Here is a 13872-nt window from a genome sequence, read left to right on the forward strand (position 1 = left end):
ATGCATTTAGCAAAACACACGAAGATTTAGGCCCAGGCAAATTAGGAAAAATCATAACAAACCCTCAAAGTCACCCTTTCAACACTGATGATCATCATTTAATATTTAGGATTAAATTTTTACATTTCTGTTTTTTTATGATAAGAATTCATGTTCATAGCTGACACTGACATAGCTGTTTCAGTACTTACCTTTAAATAAAATGCAGACAAAATAAAACATAAAGTTCCAAATGTAATCCTGACGTAACCCAGCATGAATGAAAGTTTTTAACCTTGTACTTTGTTACATAACTGGCATTTCTAAAGGAATGTCTTGCTGTAGTTAGCTAGTTTTCTGTGAAGATGTAAAATGAAGAATGCTCTATACACTCCAAAACGATTCAGCTTGAGGTGCTTGAAAACCATGTAAATTCATAGAAGGGAGCAGGTTTATCATGAGAAGAGAGAAGTAAAAGGTGCAGCTCTGTTCAATATATGAATTTATATTCATTTTTTACACTTTCACTGACCATTAAATTACACAAATGAACTGTACTATTATACAGAAACCAACTTAGTGTTTAATGGAGTACTTCTATATAATATGTCTTCTTCTAACATTTCCATATCTCCTTGTTGTTGTTGTTGTTGTTGAATGCCAAAAAGCTGTCCAGTTCTAGGAATGTATTGTATCCACACTGTAGAAAACACTTCTCTGCTCACATCCCAATCTGTGGTTTATACCCCCATCCTTCTTTACCACAAATCATCCGCGTTCCTCCACAGTCATTGGCATTCACTGAAAATGTCCCACCCTGTGAGAAGGGGCAAATATTTACTCATACATTTCTTACATTGTAGTGTCTAGTGTTGTTTCTGTGTTTATAGAATATCATGAATTTAAGTGAATGTAAGTTTAACTTTTGTTTACTTTCGGCCGTTTGCTTTTTAAATAATGATTTGAGGCATTCAGTGTCTTTCAGCCTTTTTTCCCCTACTGCCTCCTCAACCATTTGTGTTTTTTATCTCTATATCATCAGGTTTGGGAAAACATTTGACCATTTGGCTCTATTCACATGCTGCTGGCTCAGTTTCACACAGTGGTTTGAAAACGTTTTTCTTTTTCTCTGGCACCTACATTTGCAAGAGGATGTTTCTTGAGACTGAGAGGAAATGTTTTTCTGTGCTACTGTGCAAAAAGAACAGTGGAACAAAACAGCTCAGTGCTTTACCTACATTTGATCTTTCAGTGTAGGCAAATTTAATAGGTCATAAACAATAGCAAACTCTAAACAACCAATCAGAGCTTTCATCTATTGACACCAAATTTCTGCAGAATGGGTGGACTTGCTACAGAATCTACTCTTGGTTTTGCCTTTTTTACATAGTGAATACACAACACTGACAACAAAACACAAGCTTGACAACCCAGAGATTAAAAAAAACTGTGCGTAAACATAAAATTATTGCCACAGAGAAAGATAGCTAGAAAGGGGAAATGAAAGGGTAAAAGGACAATAAAAGGGCAATGTGATTAAACATTAGCACACATGCTATTTAGATGAATCCCAAAGGCCGACAAAAGACAAACAGCCAGTTTTAGAATTGCATTAAAGCCATACTTTTATTCAGTAGTGAACCTCATAAGATACACCATTTCAGCAACACAGTTCTCTATTGGCCACCTCGTGTGCTTATGTCATCATTTTATCTCTACGTAGCTTTTTGGTTGGTCCCCGCCATTGTGTGGGTGTTTATTTATTAAAATCAAGGCTTCAGTCAATTCATATTCAACTTCAATTAAAATGAAATTTGAATATATTTACAAAATCTTATTCCTCTACTTAAATCATTAATTAAATGCATTCATATGAAAAAGGTATTTAAAAGCTGGACAACTTGATAATCAAATTGAAAATGAATTGAACCAAGGCTCGTCAGATACACTAAAAACATAAATATACAACAAACTGAGCAGTAGGCACAAAGAGGCTTCGACCATGAGTCATGAGTCATGAATACTATATAATACCGATTTATCACTGACATATCAACCTGGATTATAGTAAAAGCAAGTATAAATTAATACACATAAATTATAGTATCATCAACATACTGTATAAACTTACAGAGATCCTAGAAGAGAAAGGTTATTGTGTGTCAACACCTGTTGCATTGCCAGCAAGTGGTAACCCGTTGTCTTAACCCTCTGTGGGTAATGATTTATGTCTAACATTTCTGTTGGACACAGAAAATTCAGAGATTTTTTTCCACAACATTAACAGTTGTGGTTCTGTACAGCTCCACGGCCGAAGCACGACACTAATCCTGTTAGAACACTGTAAATGAATGTAGAAACAGTTTTTTGAGGCACTGAGGATACAAGTGCCTGATTCAAATTCCACGTTGTCAACAGTAAGTCACAGTGGGTTAGTGATAAGATCGTCCTGTTTATTCCAGCCACAGTGAATAGGTAGTTTGCATTCAGATAAAATAAAACTTCTATAGCGGCAAAGGAAATTATATCATGTACACACTATTATGTAGCCTTGACTAAAGGACAAAGATAAATGCAGCCAGGCATGCTAACTTTCACTGACGATACATTGCCTCACGAAGAAAATCAAACTGCTGATTGACACAAAAACAGCTGCTACAATTCTTGCAACATATAGGGGCAGTGGCCTTTGACACAGGGTAATTTAAAAACAAACAGAAATAACCATTTTCAACAAAAATAAAACAATGTGAAACCAATTCCAATGAGAGTTTGTGGGCAGAGAGCAGTTCTACTCATAGTACCAGCTCTCTGTACGTATGAACCACTGATTAGTCATCTTGATAACCAAAGTTGGTTTAAAACAAACTGGATTTGACCTTTTCATAAAGATTTTAAGGTCCTCAACAGAGCTGCTTCAAGACATTTCAGTAAGAGGCTGATGTGAAAAGTATTGTTCTTTGACACATAATAGGCAGCTGGTTAAAGACTATACAGGACTAGCCCCAGTATTTCCACTAAAATATATATGTATCAAACATGATGTATACAATAAAAATAATGTGCTATCAAAAGGAAATACCACCCTGGTGTCGTTGCTGTTAACTGTCTCCTTACTGAAGCTTTATAAATTGCCTTGCTTCTTTGGTTGTTAGGTTGAGGTAAAGACCCATAATGTTTAAAAACCTGACATGCTTTCAATCAGAGTAGCACTTTTAAAGACAACTTGTAAAAAAGTGAATAAATTCCTGATACGGGACAATCCAGTCAGTTACACTGCTTATCACAGTCATCTGTTATCGATTGCATTTTTTATTCTCAGTGAATAAGCCCTGACTCTATTAACTATAAGAAACACTAAATGCTGTCACTGTCCCTTTAAGTTGAAACCTGCTATTGTAGCTGCATACAGCTGACAGTCAGAAAGGAATGTGCTTTGGCTGTCATCAGAAAACGTTGGTCACTTCCACAGTTTCTGAATTATAGTCATTAGCCTTGGCTCTACCTTAGCAATCCTGTGCATGTGTCTGCTGCACTCCTGAAAAATAACTAATGTTGGACAGATGCAAGGTAGAGGGACTTTTACCTATTTAAGGCTACTAATGTGTGAATACAATGAAAAGAATGAAAATGTCATTTAAAAAAATGGCTTATGGAAATATAATCTCTAAACACAAAAACACATACAAACAAGTTACTAAACATAATTTTCCAAAAGACAAATAAAGCACATTTATATTTGGTCAATTCGAAAAGTGTCAAATATCTAGGAGAAAACAACAAAAATATGTACCTGCAGAGTAACAATATCTCTCATAGCAATACTGGACAACATATGAAAAAAAACAAAACATATTTCATTCCTCAAAAAATCTTCAATTCAGCAAAGAAAGCATACAGAAAACGAAACGTAACAATGAAAACAGAGCAAATATGACCTCAAAAACACATAAGAGTTACAACTGTTGTAGGCCTTTTGTAATACTAATCCCAAATGTGGTACCGTTTCTAATGACAGCATTTAAAATGTGTTAAGGCTATTCATATTGTACATTTCTTCTTTGATGTTGTTAAGCTGAGCTGGGACAGTTCAGGCAGTGGCTCTGCTAGACAGGACAATCGATTTGTCTGTAATGCAGAACAAAGTCCAGCCCAGTGTGGTTCAGCTTAGAGAAGTAATGTGGGTCTAAAGGCACAATGTACTTTTTCACCATTTCAGTTGTGAGCCATTCCTTTCTTGAAATTTAGGATGTGTATTTCATGTCTAACCCCCTCCCTGTAATGGAATGATAGGAATGTATTTTGTTCTCTTATGACCTCTTCTTCACAAACACTGAACATATATAGAGATCTGACAGGGCAGCAAAGGAAAAGATGATAGAAAAAAACTGGAAGGAGCACTGCAGGAAAACAGAGGTGCTTGACTTCAAACTTCAAACTCAAAGAGGAATCATCTTTAGTTTTTTAAAAATCCGTTTTCAGTCCTGATTGGGGGAGACAGATGCCATTTTAAGTCCTTATTGGTCTGTTCAGGCGTAGAACTCCTTGGTAGGCGCTTTCTGATACTGTGTTGAAGAAATTTTGGTGTCTCCTAGGTCATAGCTACCTTCGTCCTTCTTCTTCATGCGGTAGGCGAGGAGGAGGAGGAGGAAAACGGCACAGAGGAATCCAACCACTCCACATGCTATCACCGCTGGAGAGGGCATAAGGAAGCATCAAATTAGATTTTTTTTTGACAGTGTCCCAAAGTTGCTGCAAATGTTTCACATTATGTGGCTCTGAACTGATAACCATTTTAAGTAAATTCTAGACAAAGTAAATCAAATTAGTTTATTTCTAGCAATACAATTATTTTAATAAATTAACATTTAAAAATTCTAACTTGGCATTCACAGTAAACTACCTACTTGCAAATTTTACAACACAAAAACCTTTATCTGTTTAGTCTTCAGATACTCAAAATCTCAGTGAATTGCTCCACTAAACCAGACATGGGTGGACAATAAAGATGCAGTAAAGCCTGGTGGAAATCCGTCTTACCTGCCAGCACTTCTGTTCTCTCCCACAGGTTCTCTGAGGTCACCTCTTCGGGAGGTACTATCTCATACATTCTGCTGCCTCTTCCATCCTTGCCCACAATTTCATTTGTATCCTCTTTGGAGTCTTCATCTCCACTATTTTTGGTTGTCGAGACGTCCCACACGTCCAGACTGTTGTCCTTGTCTGTTACTTTTGTTGTGCTGATGTCTGTGCTGAATTTGGTTTGCGTGGTTTCACTGGGAGGCATGAGGGTGGTACTCTTTTCTGGGTCAACACCTGCCACCTGGAGGAATATATACATTAGTTAAGCTCTTAGTTTTTGAAGTTTTATTATTGCATGTTGCACAAATAAGAAGATATTTCTAAGCAGTCCCACTTCATAACAACTCTCACCTCACCATACGTCAAAATGTATACAATGGCTGTATTCTTGTGAGGTCTTTGAGGTTGGAAATCACCAGTGTAATTGGATATAAGTCTGGAGATCATACCCAGACATTCCTTGAATATCTGATCACACCATTTGTAAGTCTAAGTTTATCTCAGGAAAGTTGCGAGCATTTTTCTAACTTTGAGATAAAGATTTGTATTAAAGTAAAAGCAGTATTCTACCTCTTCATTCCTGCTGTCCTGAGTGTTCTCCGTGTCCTTCACTGTGGTTGTTGGATCCTGGCTGCCTGCTGCTGTGATTGGTGGGTTGTGAGGAGAGTCTGCTGTTGGCTGTGGTTGACTTGGAGCCATTTCTGTGGAGACAGTGGTCCTGGACAAGTTGAGGAACCTTATGAGTCTCTCCTCGTGCTCTGACAAGTCGTTGAAAGCTGAGAGGGAGGAAACAATCAACACAAAGCACAATGGTTGGTTCCAGACCAGAAATTTGGCACCGAGTTGGAGCAGTCCAAAGAAAACCATGTATATTTTGTTGATCAAGGTTTTTGTAAGCTAAACTGAAATATTAAATATGTATTAATGAGTTGAGAAACTTCTCCTACTTCATAAGGTTTATAAAGTATTAAATAAAAAAAACATAGGTTTATCTGAAAAAATAATTATCACAAATCATTCTTTCTCAGCTCATGAAAAGTTGATATTTAGAGATACATGTTTTTTGTATCACAGTGATGCAAGGTCTAAATGTGTTCCTAAGGTTGATAATTAACCACATTTAATGTGCAGGAGGATGGCACTCTGTGAGTTTTATAGCATAACCGAATTTACCAAACCACATTTCCTCCAATATTGTGATCCCGCTGAATGTTCTGAATGTTTCTGCACATTACTCACTGTGGGCATAAAAGTGAATCACTGACAATAAAGGCAGAGAGCCATCTGACATCTGTGCGCTTGCAATAAAACCTCACCTGCTTAACTCAACATCACCTCAGGACAAACATCTGGTGCACTGTGAGTGAGTGCTTCTGGGTCTGAACATACAGACATGCGTGTCTACAGTTTGTCTATTGCTCATTTGTCTGACATGTGTAACTCAGTGGATAGATAATAGAGATGGAAACATGCCCTGAGACGAGGAAAATATTTGTAAAACTGCCAGTAAGGACTGTTGAAGTCATAATTTGAAAAATCAGTTCTAAAAAAACTGTTTTACACAGTGTCTCAATTTTTTGAGTCAGGTTTCACATGATTTATTTTCATTTTCAGTTAATACTACTTAACAAAAAATCACCATGTATTTGTGTATGTGTAGATTTTTTAAAAGATCTACTACAAAGAATTGTGAAGTTGCAAACATAACCAAGATGGTGGTTTCCTTACCGTAGTCTCCAGATCCAGAGCCTGAGCCATCATCTTCACCATCTTCATCATCTATAGGGACGTCACCTGACGTTCGGCCCTCGATGTAAAGGTCATCTGTTGGGGAGAAGGGTGACTGGGAGGAGACGAAGAGCTGGAAAAGAAAGGACAAAATTACAAATATTACTATTGGAGCAGGAGAGAAACACTAACAAAGACAGAAAAGGAGACACATAGATCTCCTTTATTCACACTTGAAAAATTCCTTCCACTAATCAAAAACATGTGAACTTCTCTACAGTTTAGGAGTAAGACAATACCTCTGACAACCAATGACCTACACTGGCCAAATATGCCAGAGTGTTCACTGGCGTATGCAAGTTAAACCACAGTGGGTATTGTATGCATACTGTAGCATGTTCAGTAGATGGATGCTGGTTTCGTGTTCATTTCATTTGCTGTGGCAGTCATTTGTGATGTTAAACAGAGCCAGAAAGCAGAAGTGTGTTTATGAGGAGGAGGGACAGATAGAGCAGCTTCAAAGACAAGTGGACACACACAGGAAAAAGACAAAACCTGTTTCATATGTAAGATTTAGCTCAGGAAACCTCCCACTTACTCAAACCCCACACAAGGGAGTGTGATGAAAACCAAAACCCTGCTTGTCTCATCATCTGAAGCTTAGTCTGAGAAAAGAAACCAGGCCAAAGAGATGAGGTACTTAAATAGGAGACAGTATTCATTAGCTTGTTTAAATATGACCGTCTCTGTCTGAAGCAGAATAAAACAAGCTATAAAAGTGTGAAAGAAACTGCTCAAGCAGACTTTAAACACATGAATTGAAGAAAGCAACCTGACACACACACACACACACACACGGATGAATATGGCCCATTGAGACCTGAAGTATGTCTGGTATGTGTACTATGCTTCCACTAACACAGGTGCTGAGAGAGAGAGAGAAAGGAGAGAGAAAGGAGGGAGAAAGGAGGGAGAAAGGAAGGGAAGGAGAGAGACAGGGACAGTACTGTATGTTTCTCGTAAAACAGGTGCTGGTGACACAGGAGAAGACGCGTGGAGAGGTGTGCTCCTCAAATTTTTAGTGCAATGAATATTCAGAAATGAGGGAAGAAAAGGGGACAATCTGTTTTTGACAAACCAGTCTTCTCGTGCCAATACTAGCCTCTTTGAGTAGCATACATTTGGTCATTTAGGCAAAAGTGTCATCAAAAGGCAACAAACAAAACCCAAGTTATGCTGATGGTAAATACTAAATGCTGATACTGCATACTAATGCAGATGAACGCACTTCACATTATAATCACAATTGCTTCATTCTAAGTAGACGAACAAACGACATTTGGTTGGTGGTGTTTCCAACAGTTTAAACTTGCCCATCGTTACTACGGGATAGGGAAGTCAGCAAATGGGAATATAACTTTTAAATGTTACCTTATCTCTGAACATTTGCCTCAGTCATGTCAGATTTTTAGCAGTGATGGCGATTGTTTAATGGTGTGTTCATCACCAGCTAAGTGAGTTTGACCGCAGGATTATTTGTGTTTATTCCTATACCTGGACCCATCATTTATTCACCCCAAACAGCTGGATTACTTTACTGTAGCCTTCATTAGGCAAAAGCTAGCGCACATTGGCACAATAAGGGTGTGTGTGTGTGTGTGTGTGTGTGTGTTCAAATTCAGGTCAACCTTTCACTAAATTCAGCACTCAAGAGAGACTCTGGTTCTGTCTCCTCTTCTTCTGATCAGAGCAGAATCGGATGCGAGTCTGGTTATTTATTCCACCAGAAGGTCTGGCTACCCGTCGTGGCGGCAATTACATATGGTGCGTTGGCACAAGCTCCTTGTCTGCCATGTTTCTAGCTATAACTCATGTTGCATTATTCACAACACACCCAAAGATGAGAAGCATTCGTCCTATCAGTGTAGCCATCTAGGTGGCCACATAACTTTATGGTTCGTTCACAAAGCGCCGATTCCTTATCGATGAGGTTATGTGAAGGAAACAGAAGTAAGAAGACAAAAATGTCCACAATCTCTATGAAAGGTCTCTGAAAAGGACATCGTGGGCACCTTCAAAATCAATCACAATCTCAGATCTTCAGATCGCCCACCTTTAGCAACATGAATAGCCTACTTACTTACTTTCTCAATTAACTACTACAGATAAAGGCTTAGGACAGACTCTCCAGTTCAATTTCCTTTGTGACTTCTGAGATACCTGATTTTTATTTGAGCCAACTGAGATGTAACATGAGAAAACCCATCATGAGACAAACCAGATGTTGTGTTCACATTATGGTGGTAAAGGCCAAAGAGAAAACCATTAACATCCATTTTCAAAAGACACCAGAGTCTCAGAATGCCAGGGCTGACTAAAATAGCAGACATGGCTCTCACATTCTTGCTGTCTTCAACCAGGGATTACAAAAGCAGATGCTGCGCTTGTCAAAACTAAGCAAATGGACATCCTCGCACAAAACTGGAACTGCTGCTCCAGGCATACACATGTGATGCTCATAATGCATTCCCCATGTTTTGCTAATACACTGTCTAAACCTATTTGTGTGGACGAGCAAATAGAGTTTAAGCTGAGAGCTGTCTTTACCAATATCACAGCTCCAGGTTGGACATCATTGGTTTTGGTTGTCTGCCGTCTTTGATAGCTCATAGAGCAACTCATGCTCATGACTACACTGATGGAGGGGTCCCAGTGAAGAAGGCGTACAATGTACATACTGGATTTCCTTTAAAGGCCGCCACAACAACTCATTCTACTGTGAGCTCAGGTGTCGCTGAACTGATGGATTGCCAAACACAACACCTCCTCCATGTACACGTACTAAAACAAAATAGCTCGCATACACAGTGAGGTGGGGCTTGAAATCATTAACTTCATTAATAAGGATATATTCCAATAAAGAAATATGACAATATGGCAGATGTATGCCCAATTATAGATGAATAATTTTCAAATACTTGGATGAAAGTCCATAAATTATCATGTTCAATTGAATTGAATTATTATTATTATTATTATTATTAAACAGAGAAAAGTCCTCAAATTTCAGAATCTGAGAACATCAGACAACTGCAGAAAGAATCATTTTCTGTTGATTTACCGTCTGATTTATCGACTATGTGTCAATTCAACTGTCCCCAAACACATGTTCAAGCACAGGAACATCCAAAATGAAACACAAGGGCAAAATAAAAGTCAGCTATCACTTTCTCTGTCCGTACCCCTTGCTGGGAAGAAGTTATGCATTACTGAAAGACTTGACTGAGTCACTTGAGTTTACACACATCTGGAAAACATACATATGTACATAGCTCACACACACATATACACAGACGGTATATAACCATCTGGTATCCTTGTGCTTTGTGCAAGTGAAGACAGTTTTCTGGAAACAGCCTGGTCGCAATGATAAAACACTAGAGACATGCAATAAAGAAGCTGTATGAGAAAATTATTACATCTAATAATCAAAAAATCCATATTCCACTGGATTGAAAGTTATTACAGTCAAATATTTCCCCAATGAGCTGGAAGTCAATGATAATGAGGGAGCAGTTGGGCCAAGAGTGAAGTTGTGCAACAGCCATAAGTACACAGCAGAGCTGTCATCGCCATCTAGATAGCAGCCACACAACGCTGTGTTTGAGGGGGCGTATGTTTGACTAAGGCTAGGACTCATAAAATGTCTGACCCCTCAATGTCAAATGTATCTGTTCAGTTGTTTAAAAGCAGTTATAGTCTCCAAAGGCTTCACAAAAGCAAGATTATTTGATGATAAAAGAAACGGGAGACTATTCAGGGTAAATAATATATTTTACATTTTTGTTACAACTCTGTAGGTCCGAACAGAGAAAGACATTGGTTTAAACAATGTTTCCAAATTTCTAAGAGTAATACTAACAGCCAGAGAGTGACACAATATCTACTTTTGTCTCACACACAGAGGATATTGAGATATGTATCACAGTAATTTGAATCTGCTGACCCCAGATTAAAGATCCTAGTCTACACTATTTGGCAAAAGATTTTTATCAGTTAAGAGGCATATAATATTAAAAGCTCTGGTGGAGCAAAGACAATCCCCTCATCACCAATATGTGGTGAAAACCTCACTGGTATTTCAAACCGTAAAAAACCTAGTTAGCTCTGGTTTTACGACTCATTCAGGTCTGGTGACAGTGGTGTGAAAATCCCTCAAGGACATGTTGAGATTGAGAATAAGACATACAAACAAGTCACATAAACATATCACAGAAACAGTCCAGCAGCAGATGCTGTCAGACAGGATGTGTACAGACTTGGTTACGTGTTGAAAACTATGTTGTGACTAATATGCTGTGACTAATACCAAGCTACTGATAAACTGGGAGCACATGAAACTTGAGGTAGACCACACTGTATACCAATCCTTCACAGCTGGATATGTCAACCCCAATCATGGATTATCATTTTATCTTTTATTGTGATTTGATCCTGTGGGTCATGTGATTAAATCAGGAGCACTATGACAGTAATCATTAAAATGGTAATGAGCACAGGGGGTCACACTCTTCCTCCTGCCTACTCTTGAAAACTGCGTGCATCCCACGCAGTTACATGCCTGTCTGGACTAGCCCAGCAGGACTCACTGTGAGTCATCCATCCAGAAAATGACACCACTACCGGCTCACAAAGTGTCACAGGCGGAGAGCTACTTTCAACATTCATCTTTGAGATGGATGCAACATCACTGACTGACTAACCAGTAATTCAACAGCCACACTCAGAGAAAGAGACATTTTGAATATATGCCGTAACCCATCACGCCCAGCAATTTAGGACTGGAGTCTGTGTATTAGTGGTATAAAGTAAAGGGGAATCAGTGGATGTGTGGAACAGAGTATGACACACAGGAAAGATGACAAGAGTACAATTTTAGCAGCTATAAAGTTATTTTTTGTTTATAAGACATGATGTTCTCAGATTAAAACTCATGTGGCCTTTAGAGGGAAATAAATCACATTAAACTGTATTCATTTCCTCTTCGTCTCCACAGCTCTTTCAATATTTAGCCAATGTTTGCTGCCTTGTCAGTTCCAGCTACACATATCCAACAGTAAGGGCTCGGATTTCAGCTCTCTGCCTTTCACAATATACAGCCCATAAATCATAAATATCATGCATTTCTGGAGAGGTGGCGACGTTCCCTGGCCTAGCATTTGGGATTTTTACAGTCAATAAATCATCCAACTGGGATAATTTTGCGCTTGTGACAATGCACAGAGCGCTGCTTTGGCCTGTCATTTCCAGGTGTTTTCCAGCTTTACAACAAACACACACACACGCACACTCCACACATACACACACCCACTCCACACATACACACACCCAGGCAGGGAAGGGGAAATACAGAGAGAAATTAGTCTAGTTTGTGACTTGTCGGGTCAGGCAGAAGGATTTTATCTTTATTGGTGTGTGTGTGTCTGTGTATTTTAAAACCCAGTTAAATATTCATACTTTTCTGTTACAGAATTTCATTTAGTGAATAATGACATTCTGAAACTTGACCCAAGCCCCGTGTGGGAGAGAAATCCAGGCAGGGTTTGGAGGTTTGGGTTTAAATGTCAAAGTTGTGAGCCAGAGGCTGAACAGACTTTGGCCCTGTGTGAACTTGACACCAACTGGACGCCTGAACTTGGTTGAATACACAGTCTGTGGGTGAATATCAGTAAATCAGCATTAGTCCGCAAAATAACGTATCTCTTATGTAAATACTGTTGGTTCCTGGAAGATAACATTTTATTATACTGTGATAAAACCTGCTGTGCCTATTTTCATGTTGTTCATTTTTAGTCCACACTTTGCACAAGACGACCAGGTGGACCAATTAGGGAAGGTATGCTAACGAAATGAACGAATTAATACTGTATAACATCACGTTTAAGGCATTTAAAACATTTCTCCATTGACTTATGGGGAGCACGAACAGAAAGAACTGGCAGCTGAACAAAACCAACGTTATGGAGGGTTTACATTTTTCTAAACGTGTCTTGACGGCGAATTGGTGGCTTTTCTAGGAATACCAGAAGAGCAAGAAAGTCAACACTATCGAGTCAAACAAAATTTCAGGCTTTACATAGCGACATTTGTTGGATATTTAAAATGAAACAGCAATTAAAGCCACTTACTTTTTCACTGATAAACCCAGTCGCCAGGCCGACGAGGAACAACAACCGTAGATTCCTCATCTTAACTTCCAGAGAGAAACGGCAGTTGTAAATTAAAAAAAAAATATGTAAAGAGAGAAAACAAACTAAATACTACACACTCAAAGGCAAAATTCTGTCGTTCCGTGTATTCCTCGACGCGTTTTCGCTGTTGTTTTCCGGCTACTTTTGTTAAATCTCAGCACTTCGACGGTCGGCTCCTGGTCGCGTTGTGATGTGGAGTTCCTCTGGAAAAGTTGTTTGGACTGGCACTGCAGCGTGGCTCCGCGGTGACGTCAGCACGGCGTGACGTTCATTCAAGAAGGTAGGCTCACATGGCCGGGGGCGTTTCCACCGTTTCCATGGACACGCGGGGAGACGTGTGTGAGAAAGGAAACAAATATGGACTTTTAAGGACTGTGAGGGGGGAAATTAGGCCTATTTAATGGATGGAAACGTTTTTTCAGAAAGTCTTTTATTCACACTGCTTACATCCACTTTGGAAAGTCAACTAGCTTAAACTAACTTAGAACTTCTTGAAACAGTTTATTTTTTGGTAAACCCCCTAATGGGTAGGTGAACTGCCTTATGAACACCCATACAAGTATGTGAAAATGCAAATGCAGATGATGGGTGTTTTAATTTTTACTCAAAAACACGTGTAAGTGGAAAATTATAATGCTATTGTGAAATTACATTTTGGGATTTTTGAGTTTACATTATCATTTTAATAAAGTCTCCTATGGGCTTACATACTACCCATTAAAAACAGCTTTTTACCTGGTAATAACTGTAGGTTGGTAAGTAGTTGAAACACTTGGGATTTTAGGGCATGCCCATTTTTGTGCCTAGACATACCCCATTATGGAAACTTCTG

The 13872-nt window shown here is 38.8% G+C and overlaps 1 protein-coding gene across 1 annotated transcript; it reads right to left on the reverse strand.

Moving 5' to 3' along the window:
• Positions 1-2411: 2411 nt before the first annotated feature.
• Positions 2412-13236, reverse strand: LOC311259362 (uncharacterized protein). The gene is made up of 5 exons (XM_084356477.1): positions 12978-13236; positions 6790-6922; positions 5632-5837; positions 5020-5302; positions 2412-4672 (listed from the first exon to the last, which is right to left on the reverse strand). The coding sequence occupies exons 1-5, from the start codon at positions 13035-13037 to the stop codon at positions 4509-4511; spliced, it is 846 nt and encodes a 281-aa protein (XP_084212603.1). The 5' UTR covers positions 13038-13236; the 3' UTR covers positions 2412-4508.
• Between the last annotated feature and the right edge of the window lie 636 nt (positions 13237-13872).

Source organism: Pagrus pagrus (assembly GCF_965226575.1).
Source record: "Pagrus pagrus genome assembly, chromosome: 7".
Lineage (NCBI taxonomy): Eukaryota > Metazoa > Chordata > Actinopteri > Spariformes > Sparidae > Pagrus > Pagrus pagrus.

Bases quoted from the DNA above. Each gene is read 5' to 3' on its own strand.
- LOC311259362 (XM_084356477.1), bottom strand. From the start codon at position 13,037: ATGAGGAATCTACGGTTGTTGTTCCTCGTCGGCCTGGCGACTGGGTTT. The intron at 5,838-6,789 runs GTAAGGAAACCA...CCTCCCTCTCAG, and splicing joins CTCTGGATCTGGAGACTACG to CTTTCAACGACTTGTCAGAG. The intron at 5,303-5,631 runs GTAGAATACTGC...ATATTCCTCCAG, and splicing joins AGGACAGCAGGAATGAAGAG to GTGGCAGGTGTTGACCCAGA.